At 39.4% G+C, this 15,095-nt stretch overlaps 1 protein-coding gene across 2 annotated transcripts in view; it reads left to right on the top strand.

Moving 5' to 3' along the window:
- gemin5 (gem (nuclear organelle) associated protein 5) overlaps positions 1 to 5,464 on the top strand; it is a 40,895-nt gene extending 35,431 nt beyond the window's left edge. For both annotated transcript variants that reach the window (XM_039774582.1, XM_039774581.1), the window contains exons 25-28: positions 643 to 805; positions 2,220 to 2,727; positions 5,102 to 5,189; positions 5,275 to 5,464. In XM_039774582.1, coding sequence (XP_039630516.1) covers positions 643 to 805; positions 2,220 to 2,727; positions 5,102 to 5,189; positions 5,275 to 5,442 — 927 coding nt within the window. In that variant the 3' untranslated portion in view covers positions 5,443 to 5,464. The remainder of the gene's footprint in view (positions 1 to 642; positions 806 to 2,219; positions 2,728 to 5,101; positions 5,190 to 5,274) is intronic.
- Positions 5,465 to 15,095: the final 9,631 nt, after the last annotated feature.

The following is a 15,095-nucleotide window of genomic DNA, read 5'->3' as shown; positions in this document are numbered from 1 at the left end:
CCATCTAAAATTTTACCCTTGCTGGTGGTCATGTCTTCACTACTATATAAAGTTATTTCCTATTTAAACAAAGCTGTGCTACATTTATTTGAACACTACTTCTGGTGTCTCCGTTTTAACATTTTCCTTGTCTTTAAGTTGACCCCCTTCCAATTCCTGACTAGCTTTTCTGCTTCCTCTCAGTCTTAGCTCATATCGTTGTAAGCTGTTTACTAACATATGTGACTTGTAGTTTCAGTCTCTTTTTGCCTGAAAATCCTTTTTGTGTCCCCTAACAGTATTGATTGCTGTTTCAGCAGATTTTGAGAGCTTAGTCTTGTCTAAGAGCAATGCAGTTCTCTTGATAGTCTGTCATGGCTTCAGTTATTGTTAATTATGTATTTTACTCTGTGAAAACTAATTTTATTGAATCATCCATTCTAAACTATATCATGGACACTAGAATATCTGGCTTGAACTGGTCTGAAAGGTTCCTGATTTTGCAGCTTTTTCTGTTTGTAACACTGAAACCGCTTGCCAAGTGTAATGTTCGGGAATCTCAGTCTGAATCTAAATTCTTTAATAGATTTTTCACAAGTTTCATTCTTAGTTTAAAGCTTAACATGCATCAGATAATGAATGCTCTTTTCATCCTTTCCATAGCTTTTATTCCATTTATCACATGACATCACAGTGATCATTGTCAGCTTCTTGAGATCTGCCTGGAGTGAGACGATATCAGACATTCTGGGTGTAGTCAGCCGTTGCAGTGAAGCTGGAAACTATTGTCTCATGAGAGAGGTTTGCAAACTACTACTACCAAAAGGTATGAGTTTGTACAAAATGAAATATGAAAAAGATTGGTTCAGTTTTAAAAATAGTGGATAAACACATCATTAAATGAAAATATTATTTATTTGTGTTAACATTTTGAAGGAAAAAAGAAAAAAACAAGCATTGCTGTAATCTATAGTTCTGATCCTGGTAAACTGTAGCATTTTTAGATTTTAGTTACAGTACAGGTCTCTATGTTGTTAAATTTAGGGTTGGGGGGCATTGCTCGTAAGTAGAGCATGAACCCTAACACAGACACAGGGGATCAAAGCATTTAATGACAATGGAAAGTGCAATTACCACATGAGATGACAAACGTACAAACACTGGGTGAAATTGAGCCCTAAAGCCTCTGAAGTCTACCTAAATAGTGGCAACTCCTGGCTGCCTACAAATAAAATTAGCTGTTCTTCCTCACCTTTCTTAAAAACTCACAATCTCTACCAGTCTGGCTTGCTTTCTTTGTTCCTTCCGCCCGCTCACTAGTTGAGTCACCAGCTCACCCCAATGTGGAGGAAGACTTTTTAAATCTTGCCTCACAGTTACTTCTGAGTACCTTAGGGTCCTCTTGGCAAAACAAACCCTTGCACATTCCCTTCATCATAAACCGGCCCATTGGTGAGGGACAGATTGGCTGTCCTGTGCAGCAGACTTGCAAAATCATCATATATGGCTTTCTAGTTAGCCGGGGGAAGTGAAAAAAAGTTGTCTCCTGCTTAAATTAAGATCTTGTATCACCCAACTTTGTGATGGCTGCATACGGCGATGCTCAGGTCAGAGTATGCTAGACTAGTCGGAGTCTTCAAAAGCTAAGGAGGAATATCTCTTATATAAGCAGGCAGATTGTCTCACAGCTTTGGAGCCCTGTAACTAAGAGATCAACCTCCAGCTGTTTGTTTTAGTAATCCTGGTAATCTTTAGTAGGCCAGCTTCTGGAGATCTTTTGTCTGCTCTGATTTGTAATTGATAAGATCAGAGGAGTACAGTGCCTGTGAAAGGTAATCACCTCTTGAAAGTTTCACCTTTTATTGTTATGCAATATTGAATCACAGTGGAATTCCTTTTGCTTATTGATGCTGATGAACAGTAGGATGGTCATTTAAGGCTTTATATGTAAGAAATGTCATTCAGATGTTTGGTGTGTTACTATACCGACATTAGCCATATACACACCCAAGTAAGTTCCTGGTTTTTCAGTTTTTTAGTTTTTGGGTATTGGACTTCACTTTTTCCCTATCAGTATCACCCAGTATATACTAAGTCAGTTTTTCTTTTTGTGAAAATGTAATTAACTTCAGCAACAGGAAACAAAAAGTGCAGGATAACTACCATGGCATTATGTGAATATTATTTCCTCTGGAGTGTGTTGCCAGAAAGTTTTTTCTTCCTTTCTTTTTTTTCTGCAGGTATTGATTCCATTTTAAGTATCAAAGACATGCTGGATTCTCCTGACGTTGACACTTTAGCAGCTTCTCACAGCCTTGAAGCCTTTGTTGCTTACATACAACTTTATGAAATGTGGTGGAAAGGAAGTGGTACAGAATTACAGTTAGAGAATGAAGTTCAAAGAGGCAGCATTGATGCTGGTGAAATGGAGCTCATGAATGATGAAAGTGGGGATCACGTTAAAGAAAATTCAACAAACGTCAATGGTGCCAGTGATGAGTGTTCTCCGAAGAAGGAACTGTGCCACTCAAAGCAGGAAAGCAGTTTGTCATTCTGTAGAAGTTTACTTTCTGAAACTCATGCTGCACTACAAACAACGCAGCATTTAATAAAGGAGATACAGGAGAAGTTATCCAGCATGGTCCACTTCCACATGAGGGCAGCAGAAAGTAAGAAAAATGGCGAACTCTGTAGTGAAAATCCTGAAACCGACCTAACAGGACCTGCACAAGCCCCAGTAGCACAAAGGTACACTTTTTGTCATTTTTTTTTTTTAAATGTTGACAGTGATAAAGCTAAATGTTTATTGTATGTCTTATATTTTGTATTGTCAGTTAATGACGAGAGCAATAAAAAAAAATAAAGCGTTCTGTTTGCAGCTCTGATTATGAGCAAAATCACCTATTCAGTCTTCTACTGTAGCTAGCTCTCCGTCCATCCCTCTGTCCTCTGAATCAATAACGTGATTCAACCTGAATTTGGTAAAGTAATCAATTTCTAATTACCCACAAAAACATAAGGGGATAGTGAGTTTATTTTGCTCATGAAGAAACTCGTTATAAAAATGTCAACAACCATTCCTTTGCTTCATTTTCACTTGATGTTTTACAAACCCAGATCAGAACTATTGCACTTACCCCCCTTCCGCTTCTGAACCTTTATGGCTTTTTCAGCTTCGACATTTCTTTGAGTTTATTTTGTTCCCCCTCCAGTGAGCCACTTTTACTTACATTTTCAGGAAAAAGGTCATCAGTTGCCCCAAAAGCCTCAAGCTTCCATATGTGACCCTTATTCTGAAGGGACAGTGCTTATTGGAGGATCAATCATTTATCCCTTTTTAAAGACCCTCATAATGTTGCTTTTCATTTCCACTGAAGACCGATTCAGTAGGGTTGTAGGACTAACACTGGTACCAAACTTGAACAAACTGTCTAGTAGTGTTGGATTGGTACTAAAATTTTGACTTCCATTTTAATATCAATGTTTGGTACAGGAACCAATAATGGTTCAGAAGAAAATAATGAAGAACTCCAAACCCCTCCACCCGTCATACCCCAGCCTTCCTGGTGAGCTGATACTACACACCGCTGTCCTCTTGATCGCTGTTTAGTTCAGATCGCTTCTAAGCAATGGGGGTGGGGGTTTGGCCCCCAGTGAAATCCAGAATGGTGTCGAAACAAACGGGATTGGGGTCTTACATGACGTCCAGGTTTCTTTGAAGCAATATGGTCCCCCGTGAAGTTGTGGTGATCATGTTGAAGTGTAGTTTTGTTTCAAAAGCTGATGTTTACTGCCAGTAGTGAAAATCCAGGGATGCTGGTATCGTATCGTACTCTTTTAAAATTTTTCTGTACTTTTCCAGTACTGGTACGTCACGTCGCCCCTAGTGCATAGGAAATGGTGCGGAATTGTAAAATTGTGCACACTTCAGTTATTTAGATAGATAGACGTGAAAGGCACTATATAACAGGTAGATTGAATTTAATTTTTTCCCAAGGGGTAATTTGTCTTTTTACAGAAGTTCTTTAACCTCCTTAGCATTAGACTCCAGCGTCACTCAGACTGTGAAAACAGTGTTAAAAGCATTAGTCCCGAGTGTCACTTGAGCAACTTTATGGATCTGTCTTGCGTAAGCGATAGACCCGAGGATTGCCTCAGGCTGTAAAAGTGCTAACTGAGTTATTCCTGAGCGTTAATCGAGCAACGGTATATGTGTGTCTTACATAAGCGTCAGGCCTGCGCGTTACCCGGGCAACGGTATAGGCGTGTCTTCTCGTAGCCTCATAATGGCGTCTCGTAAGAAATATATTTCAGCAGCCCAGGTGTTTTGAACGCTATTGACAGTGATACATGCAGTGATGTTGAGGAGCCTCTCATCAGCAGTGATGACCAACGGACAGTGAAACTGAAAGCGATTCTGATGAATCCGAAAGTGACGCTCGCCTTTGGGTTTCTATTAACCCAACTTCAAATAAACCAACACCACCTCGTCTTGATTTTGTGGGGCAACCAAGAATAAAAGTAAATGTTGACAGCCAAGATCCACTCACTTACTTGAAGTTATTTCTTGATGATGATGTATTCAAAAGAATTGTTCTTGAGACAAACTGCTATGCTGAACAGTGTCAGGTAAATGACCGTACACCTAAGCAGATTTCCTGTTCAACAATATGTGGTATATATGGCATTGGCATCATTATTATTATTGTTAATTTCATATTATTATTAATTATTATTGGTATCATAATTATACTTTTTATAATTCTGACTTTGTACTTTTAGTGTTTTGCCCGTTTTACAGTAGAAAGATACATTTTAATAAAAGTGTTATTTTTCAAGCCAAAAAATGCATCGTTTTTTACATGTTTTTTGACAAATACAATACTAAGGAGGACAAATAAATGCATAAATACGTAAATAAATAAATATACACATATACCTTTGGTCTGGACAAATACAAGAGCATTTTACAGAAGCAGCGTATTTCTTACTGTTTTCTTTCTGAACTTATTAACTGCTTCATTTACATCCTTGATTTGATAGATTTGTTTAAAACAGAAAGTCAAAGATGAATGTATAAATGAAAAATGTAATTATTCAAATATTGTATTTTTCTATCTAGTATTGAAGAACCTGAATCTCTGCCATCATTGATAGCTTTGCTGTCAGAGTACAATAAGACCCTGACTCACATTCCTGACCATATAAAGGTGAGATCTGCTACCGAATTCTCCTTGAGGTTTAAAGGCAATAATAATTATTGATGAAATTAACGCTTTCTCTTGTTTATTCTAGCACAATCCTTTCCCAGATGTCCTTGAGTGCTGCCTTATCCTCCTCTATATGGAGAGGTCTGTACCTGCATCAGTTCCAGAGGACCTCGCCAAACAGGCGCGCTCCTTAATCCAGAAATACGGAACTACAGTCACTTATAAGAAAGCCTATCATAGTTTCTTTAATTAAAGACATATTTCTTTATAAAATATTAAAGGAGGTTTTTGTTTTGCTTTTCCATTTATGAAAATCACATTAACTTCACTGGGGTGGCGCAGTGGTAGCACTGCTGCCTCGCAGTTAGGAGACCCCAGGTTCGCTTCCCGGGTCCTCCCTGTGTGGAGTCTGCATGTTCTCCCCTTGTCTGCGTGGGTTTCCTCCCACAGTCCAAAGACATGCAGGTTAGGTGGATTGGCGATTCTAATTTGTCCCTAGTCTGTGCTTGGTGTGTGCCCGGGGTTTGTTTCCTGCCTTGCTCCCTGTGCTGGCTGGGATTGACCCCCTGTGACCCTGTAGTTAGGATATAGCGGGTTGGATAATGGATGGATAAACGTTAACTTCACCAGTCAACAAGTTGCTGTGGGAGTATCCCCTTTTTTGTAAATACCAAATTTAAATGTTGGTTCATTTATTAAAATTAAGCTTCCTTCCAAAAAATCTTTGCCGTTTGTTAAGGATGGGTTAAATCAGACACATACTGTAAGTGACCATGTGGAACACGAGTGACAATTCCGTTCAATGACTGCAGGGAGTCTGAATTCATCCCAGCACAATAAAATGGAGTTACTGTAACGCTGCCCTAAAAAAGGCATCTAAATGACTACATCTGCTGGCTTCTTTATGCTTGTTAAGAAACGTTAATGGTCAACGCCTGGCCCCCACCACGTTCCTTTTGAGTTTTATATATTTTCAAGGATTTATTAAGTCTTTTTTGTTTTGCAAACTAAAGCCTACTGAACTTTTAAATGTAAATAATAATGTAGAAATCCCACAGTCCTAGGCCATGCAGGTGAGGGGAAGTGGCGCTGTGTGCCTGTGGATGGGCACAGAAACAAAGCAGTGAACTATGACAAACAATAGATAAAACCGGAACTTAGACGCAAATCTTTAATACAAGTCCAAATCTGAACTGGCGGATGTGGACAAATTTTTAGGTACCCTTTACTGCTCAATTACAAAGTACTGCAAGCCTTCTGAAAAGTGATGAAATGAAAAGCAGTTGTCCCCTGTGTACCTGCATGCCTTTGATGTGTCATCGAGGAAAGCAAAGCAAATGAATTGCTTATTTTAGAAAACCTAAAGGGCTTTGTGTGATTTTGGGCTGTACCAGAAATAGATTATTGTTTGACTGGTTGTGCTGAAATAGTTCACATCTGTAGTTACGTGTCAATTGAAACGCTTGTAGAGTAGATTTCAGTCCAAGACTTTAATATGAAGTGATGTATGTACACGCGTGTGCGGCCTTATTGTTTCATTTGACACACAATATACATAAGGAACTGCAAATGAATACTTTAAATCAGGGTGGGCAGCCTCAGTCCTGGAGAACCACAGGTTTTTGTTCCAACCCAGTTTCTTAGTGAGAGGTGAGTTATTGACGATGAAGCACCTTCTGCTCAAGTGACATTTATGTGGTCTCGCTTGTTAAGGTTCTCCACCCTTAATTGCTTAATTCACTCTTAATGAGCTGCTTCACTGTTAATGGCTCCATATTTAGCAGTAAGATGCAAACGACCAAATGAGCCAACAGTTTTCCATCTAACTTGTCTCCATTTACACCTCTGTGTGTTCATCATGCACTATCTGGTTTAATAAAACACAAGAGAAAAATGTGACAGACTGAAGATTATCCGTTTTAGGCTTCAAATCATTTGGGTGAAATTCTAGGAAAGGAAAAAATCAATGATGTACAGTGCATCTGGAAATATTCACAGCGCATCACTTTTACCACATTTTGTTATGTTACAGCCTTATTCCAAAATGGATTAAATTCATTTTTTTCCTCAGAATTCTACACACAACACCCCATAATGTCAACGTGAAAAAGTTTACTTGAGGTTTTTGCAAATTTATTAAAAATAAAAAGACTGAGAAATCACATGTACATAAGTATTCACAGCCTACTTTGTCGATGCACCTTTGGCAGCAATTCCAGCCTCAAGTCTTTTTGAATATGATGCCACAAGCTTGGCACACCTATCCTTGGCCAGTTTTGTCCATTCCTCTTTGCAGCACCTCTCAAGCTCCATCAGGTTGGATGGGAAGCGTCGGTGCACAGCCATTTTAAGATCTCTCCAGAGATGTTCAATCGGATTCAAGTCTGGGCTCTGGCTGGGCCACTCAAGGACATTCACAGAGTTGTCCTAAAGCCACTCCTTTGATATCTTGGCTGTGTGCTTAGGGTCGTTGTCCTGTCGCCCCAGTCTGAGGTCAAGAGCACTCTGGAGCAGGTTTTCATCCAGGATGTCTCTGTACATTGCTGCAGTCATCTTTCCCTTTATCCTGACTAGTCTCCCAGTTCCTGCCGCTGAAAAACATCCCCACAGCATGATGCTGCCATCACCATGCTTCACTGTAGGGATGGTATTGGCCTGGTGATGAGCGGTGCCTGGTTTCCTCCAAATATGACGCCTGGCATTCACACCAAAGAGTTCAATCTTTGTCTCATCAGACCAGAGAATTTTGTTTCTCATGGTCTGAGAGTCCTTCAGGTGCCTTTCGGCAAACTCTAGGCGGGCTGCCATGTGCCTTTTACTAAAGAGTGGCGTCCGTCTGGCCACTCTACCATACAGGCCTGATTGGTGGATTGCTGCAGAGATGGTTGTCCTTCTGGAAGGTTCTCCTCTCTCCGCAGAGGACCTCTGACAGAGTGACCATCGGGTTCTTGGTCACCTCCGTGACTAAGGCCCTTCTCTCCCGATCGGTCAGTTTAGATGGCCGGTCAGCTCTAGGAAGAGTCCTGGTGGTTTTGAACTTCTTCCACTTACGGATGATGGAGGCCACTGTGCTCATTGGGACCTTCAAAGCAGCAGAAATTTTTCTGTAACCTTCCCCAGATTTGTGCCTCGAGACAATCCTGTCTCAGAGGTCTACAGACAATTCCTTTGACTTCATGCTTGGTTTGTGCTCTGACATGAACTGTCAACTGTGGGACCTTCTATAGACAGGTGAGTGCCTTTCCAAATCATGTCCAATCAACTGAACTTACCACAGGTGGACTCCAATTAAGCTGCAGCAACATCTCAAGTATGATCAGGGGAAACAGGATGAACCTGAGCTCAATTCTGAGCTTCATGGCAAAGGCTGTGAATACGTATATACATGTGCTTTCTCAATTTTTTTATTTTTAATAAATTTGCAAAAATCTCAAGTAAACTTTTTCACGTTGTCATTATGGGGTGTTGTGTGTAGAATTCTGAGGAAAAAAATGAATTTAATCCATTTTGGAATAAGGCTGTAACATAACAAAATGTGGAAAAAGTGATGCGCTGTGAATACTTTCTGGATGCACTGTAAGAACCTAACATTGCAGACTAACAAGTCATAAAATTAAATACAGTCTGAGATTGGCAAGGATTGGTTTCTAATTAAGAAATTGGGTTGGAATGAAAACCTGCAGCCACCGTGGCCCTCCAGGGCTGACATTGACCACCCCTGCTTTAAATGGACACTGAGTACAAGTGTGGTTTTTCTTTTTTCTTTCCTGCTGCCCACAATGCTCCTCTCCACGGAAGGCAGCATCTAAGTCCGCCCCCCTGATGATTTAACTCCGCCTTTCAGACAGATGATCTCCAATGGCCTGGGCACATTTGTTGGTATCCCTAGAACTGATGCTAATCAACTGGATTTGAGTGCTTTTTTTTTTTAGACCAAGGTTGTTATAGTTTTGCCTTTTTATATTAGTTATTTCTGTATTTTTTCTGCCTTACTTGGAAATTCAGTTTACTTTTAGTTTTCCTTCATCATGTATTTTTAGTTTTAGTTTAGTTTTTCTTTCACAAAGACATTTCTATTTTATTTTTATATCTATTAGTTTCAGTTTTATTTTTAGTAATTATGGCATGGAGCTCCTACAGAGTTTAGTTTTGTGTCACAATCAGACATAACTGTACACTTAACAGGTATGGATATGAGTTAATTTTGGTGGAAGCTTGCTACACTACATGGTTTATTATCTGGTTTTGTTTTGTCATATAAAAATAAGCATAATCAAAACTAGATACTGAATATAAGCAATTTTATAATTTGTAAAATACTGTCTCATGAAAATCATGGGGGCTTAGGAAGAACAGGGCTCTTAGACTTGAATCAGTGTGCTGACCCCACCTAGCTGTATTGAGGGAAAGAATGAAAAACAAGCATGTAGTGTGAGGGTTAGGGGCAGTAAGACTTGAATAGCCCACCATAAAGTACAGTAAACCCATAATGAGCAGAGCAAGAGCAGCTAATAGGAGTACGGACAGGCATAAAACGACAGAGACAACAGCTGAGATTAAGAACAATATATATGACATTATCTAAACCTGTTTATCCAGAGCAGGATCGCAGAACCATGGAGCCTACCACAGCAGGTTTGGATGTAAGGCAGGAAAAATCCCAGGTATGCAATATGTATGATAAGGCTGATGTTAAGAACAAAAAGAATATGATATTTCAACTATCTAGTTTGAGAGAGAGAGAGAAAAACATTGAAAAAAAGGAGAGAAATATTTTAAAATATAATTCTGCTAATTGATTACTTTCACAATATCAGGTATTTTGAGTTGTGAATATGAACTAAAAAAGATAAATTAATAAATTTAGAATAAATACAAAAACCCATTAGTATGTTTAGTTTTTCATCACTTGGCAGACTCTCTTTGCCTACCTTCCTTTGTTTGTATCGCTTCGTTGTTAAACGATGTTTTTAAAGCAAAAGTGATTGGGCAGCAACAATATGCTGATCATGTATGATGACTTAGTCAATCTCTCGGTCACTTTCTTGTATACTCAGATATAGGGATGGACATTTGAGGAGTAAACCGCAAGACAATGATTACATTTTTATATTATTTACATTAAGTAACCATCAAAAACAAATCAAATTATTAATATATTGAACAATTATTATAAAAGTAAAATTGAATAAATCCGACTCTGCAGCTGCATGAATAAAAAAAAAAAAATTGAGGATGTGTTCAGGTAAAGTTCCACTTCTGGGTGATGGATTTGGCCCAAAAGTTAATACAGATCTACAATTGTGGTGTAATAACCACATGCCGAATTTCATCCATCTATCTAGTTGCGTTTTGAGTTATTGTGTTTATACGCACACACACGCACAATTCCAAAAACACTATTTTTGGACTATGGGAGGTCTATAATGTTAAGATTCATCAAAGTATCGAGGTCGAATTTTTTAATGATTTCTATACTTTCTCTATACTTTGTATATGAGAAAGTAAAAACGATTTCTCCTGTGCAAAGTGGCAGGTGAATTGCTGTCAACAAAAAGCAGTCACCTGAGAAATAAACTGAAATGTTACTCAGTCGTGATTTTTCTGTCCATATGGTAAACGTTTTGTTGACCAGCACATTCTGATCTCAGCCGTTTGAATTACATCTTGATATACAACAACCGCAAAGAAAAGGCGGCATGTAAATCGATTTCTATTTCACATGCTTTATGCACCCGCACTCCGCTTGATCTGTCACCGCAAATCCTCTGTCACCAGGCGATGTTCACTGGATGAATATGTGCGGGCGGCTCGTAGTGGATGACTTTCTGCTTTAGAGTTAAAACTTACAAGGGACTAACGGCAAGAATATTCATTCAAAAACGAAAACTAAAAATATTTTAGTAAATTATTATTTAATTTCAGTTAGTCTTTCCAGCTACTTTAATAGTTTCGTTTAGTTTTAGTTTTTTATTTCATTTTGTTAATTATTTTATTTCAGTTTATGAAAATGTTTTTTTTAATAATGGTTTGTTTTGATTTTAATTTTCATTAACTATAATAACCTTGTTTCAGACCATCAGTTTTCTTGAATTCGTATCACACACGTCTCCAATTGTTTAATCAGTCATTTGGCCAATTTAAATGGAGAAAAGTCTTTACTGCAGTTTTCTGTCATCGTTTGTGCCACAGTGAACATGGACGAGAGAAAGCATAGGAGGGAGTTGTCTGAAGAGATGAGAAGAAAAATTATAGACAAGCATGAAAGATCGATAAGACCACCTCCGAGCAGCTTGATGTTTCTTGTGACAACATTTGCAAATGTAATTGTGAGTTTAAGGTCTGGTCAGGAGGTAAGTAAGGTAACCATGGCCAGTAAGGTGGTGAGGGTTCGTGCCCAGGGTCCTCCCTGCATGGAGTTGGCATGGTCACCCTGTGTCTGTGTGGGTTTCCTCCAACTGTCCAAAGATACCCAGATTAGGTGAACTACAACAAAAACAATATTTATTTATATAACACATTTTCATACAAATAATGTAGCTCAAAGTGCTTTACATGAAGAAAGAGAAAAAAGACTAAGAATTAAAATAAGAGAACAATAACATAGACTAAAAGTAAGGTCCAATGGCCAGGGAGGACAGAAAAAACAATAAAAACTCCAGACGGCTGGAGAAAAAATAAGATCTGCAGGGGTTCCACTCCATGAGACCACCCAGCCCCATCTAGGCATTCTACCTAACATAAATGATGAGTCCTCATTGTATTCAGGGTTCTCATGGAAGGACTTGATGATGACAGTCATGTGGACTTCTGGCCTTTAATCCATCAATGTAGGGACATCACAGTGCATTGATTAGGTGGTGGTGGTGCAGATCGCCACCCCAGAAACCCGAAAAAAGAACAGAAGAGAGAGTAGGGATTAGTATGGATTTTGGAGCCACCATGAATAGTAATGATAATTGATTGAATATACAGAGCATCAGGATTAAACTAAAATGAAGTTTTGAGAAAGCCATGTTAAAGTAATGTGTTTTTAGCAGTTTTTAAAAGTGCTCCACTGTATTAACCTGGTGAATTTCTATCGGTTTGCTATTCCAGATTTTAGGTGCCCAACCGCAGAAGGCTGCCGCTTCACCACTTCTTTTAAGTTTAGCTCTTGGAATTCCAAGCAGATACTCATTTGAAGATCTAAGGTTACAATTTGGAATATAAGATGTCAGACATTCCGAAATATAAGATGGAGTGAGATTATTTAAGGCTTTATAAACCATAAGCAGAATTTTAAAGTCAATCCTGAATGACACAGGTAACCAGTGCAGTGACATCAAAACTGGAGAAATGTGCTCGGATTTTTTTTTCCTAGTTAGGATTATGGCAGCTGCATTCTGCACTCGTTGCAATTGCTTGATGTCTTTTTTGGGTAGTCCTGAGAGGAGTGCGTTACAGTAATCTAGTTGACTGAAAACAAAAGCGTGAACTAATTTCTCAGCATCTTTCAATGATATAAGAGGTCTAACTTTTGCTGTATTTCTTAAGTGAAAAAATGCTGTCCTAGTAATCTGATTAATATGCGATTTTATATTCAGGTCAGAGTCAATAGTTACCCCTAAATTCTTTACCTCTGTCTTGACATTCAATCCTAATGCATCAAGTTTATTTCTAATAACCTCACTATATCCATTATTGCCAATCACTAAGATTTCTGTTTTCTCCGTATTTAATTTCAGAAAATTACTACTCATCCATTCAGAAACACAAGTAAGATATTGGGTCAGTAATGAAGAAAGTCGGGGTCGTCAGGCGCTATTGATAAATACAGCTGCGTGTCATCAGCATAACTGTGGTAACTCACGTTATGCCCGAGATAATCTGACCTAATGGAAGCATGTAGATCGAAAAGAGCAGCGGACCCAGGATAGAGCCTTGTGGAACACCATATCGGATATCATGTGTCTTTGAGATGTGATTACCACAACTAACAAAGAATTTTCTACCTGCCAGGTAGGATTCAAACCAATTTAAGACACTGCCAGAGAGGCCCACCCATTGACTAAGGCGATTTCTAAGAATATTGTGATCAATGCTGTCAAATGCAGCACTCAGATCTAAAAGGATGAGAACAGATAAACGCTTGAGATGTGACGCTCAACCTTTTGGAACTGCAGCTTCTCGAACAAACTGTAAAACTCAAGTCTGCTAGGCAGTTATTTAAACTTTATAAGTCTCTGTTTCAGATATTAGTACACAACCCTTAATCTGATCTGATGAAATCTTTGGTATCTGTTAACTAATATAAGTGCAAACTCCTAGATGATGACTTGAACTTTGAATCTTTTTTTTTTTTTTATCAGAATATTTTGGTTCATTTGTTTGGAACGAACAAAACTAACTTTATTTAAAGGAGTGAGCAAGAATTCTGTGGAAATCAGAAGGAGCCCTGCACCCAGACTAGAGAAGTCTCCTTTTAAATGATGTTGTTATACAGGTTTTTTTAATAAATAATTTTCAAATAATTTACTTTTGGTGCCATCGGTTTTAATGTTTTTTTTTTTTATTCATTTTGCTCTGTATTGATTTCATACTGTGTGATTGGGTCAAGGTGTATTGTTTAAGAGTTGATGATTGCCCCATTGCCACATGGGTGAAGAGACATCTTCAACAGAGAGTGGCAAGTGGGCACCTGCTTTGGTGATTGGCACAGGTATGGGTCAGGTCTGAAGACAACTGTGAGGTCTGCTTGTGTCACTCTGGTATGTGTCTTTAATGAAGATGTCCATAAACATCAAGCGTAGTGTGGATGAACCCAAATAACAAACAGGAATCTCATGATAATACAAGCACTCCAAGCACCTGGTGTGAGTGATGGCCATATTGTAACAGGGGTTAGCAGGGGAGGTGGGACACCTCCAACAGAAAGCAGCACAGTGAGTGGGCACCTGCTTTGGCGATTGGCACAGGTGTAGCTCAGGTCTGGAGACATCAGCTTGTGCAAAGCCTGTGTCTTTAATGCAGCTGCCCACACACTGATAAAGCTGTACATGTGAGGCGCTATAAACCAGATATACCCATCACTCATACAAACAATGCAGTTAAACAGTAACTACGGTGTACTTAAATCCAAAATAACAAAGATGGGAATCTCCATGATAATCTACTCCAGGTAAAGTGATAAGACCACCTGATGTGGGCGATTGCCATATTCCCACAGGGGGTTAGCAGTCGAGAACAGACGTCTTCAGAAAAAAGTAGCACGGTATGTGGGCACCTGCCTTGGTGATTGGCTCAGGTCTGAAGACAACTGTTTGGCTCGCTTGTGCCGAACTATTAAGTCTCTGTGCTTGGGGCAGCTGTACACGTCAGGCACTATAAAGTAGTGATGATAAAGCAAAGCACAGAAACATTTTCACAGCCATAGAGCCTGTCTGTCTGTGACTGTGTTCACTCTGCAGTGGACTTGCACCCAAAGCTTGCTGGGATAGGTGCCAACTTCTGTGCAACCCTGCTCAGGATAAGCAGGTTCAAAAATGGATGGATGGAGGAGGAGACATGCTCTGACTACAGCGTTTTGCTGTACGCACCACATGGCAAACCACCCGGATTGAGATCCAACTGCAGCCGTGCAGAGGGCGACACCTCTGCACCACCCTGAACAGTGTGTCATTTTTTTTTTTTTCTTCAGTGGCTGGGGTGCCAATCCTACCACCAACCCCCCGAAAATTTCCCTGGAAGTTGGAGGACCTGCCTGAAGATTAACGTCATACCCAAGATGGAGCAACTGCAGGTTAAGGGCCTTGATCAGGGGCCCAGTGGAGTAGATGGATGGATGGTTAATGGGAGACAACCATAGATATGAAGAGTTTAAAAACCTTGGGATCTGACCAGTAAGACCAAGAAAAGGCCAACATG

Source organism: Polypterus senegalus, chromosome 13 (genome assembly GCF_016835505.1).
Source record: "Polypterus senegalus isolate Bchr_013 chromosome 13, ASM1683550v1, whole genome shotgun sequence".
NCBI classification, from domain to species: Eukaryota; Metazoa; Chordata; class Cladistia; order Polypteriformes; family Polypteridae; genus Polypterus; species Polypterus senegalus.
Note: the sequence above shows the minus strand (reverse complement) of the source record. Positions and strands in the feature narration are given on the sequence as shown.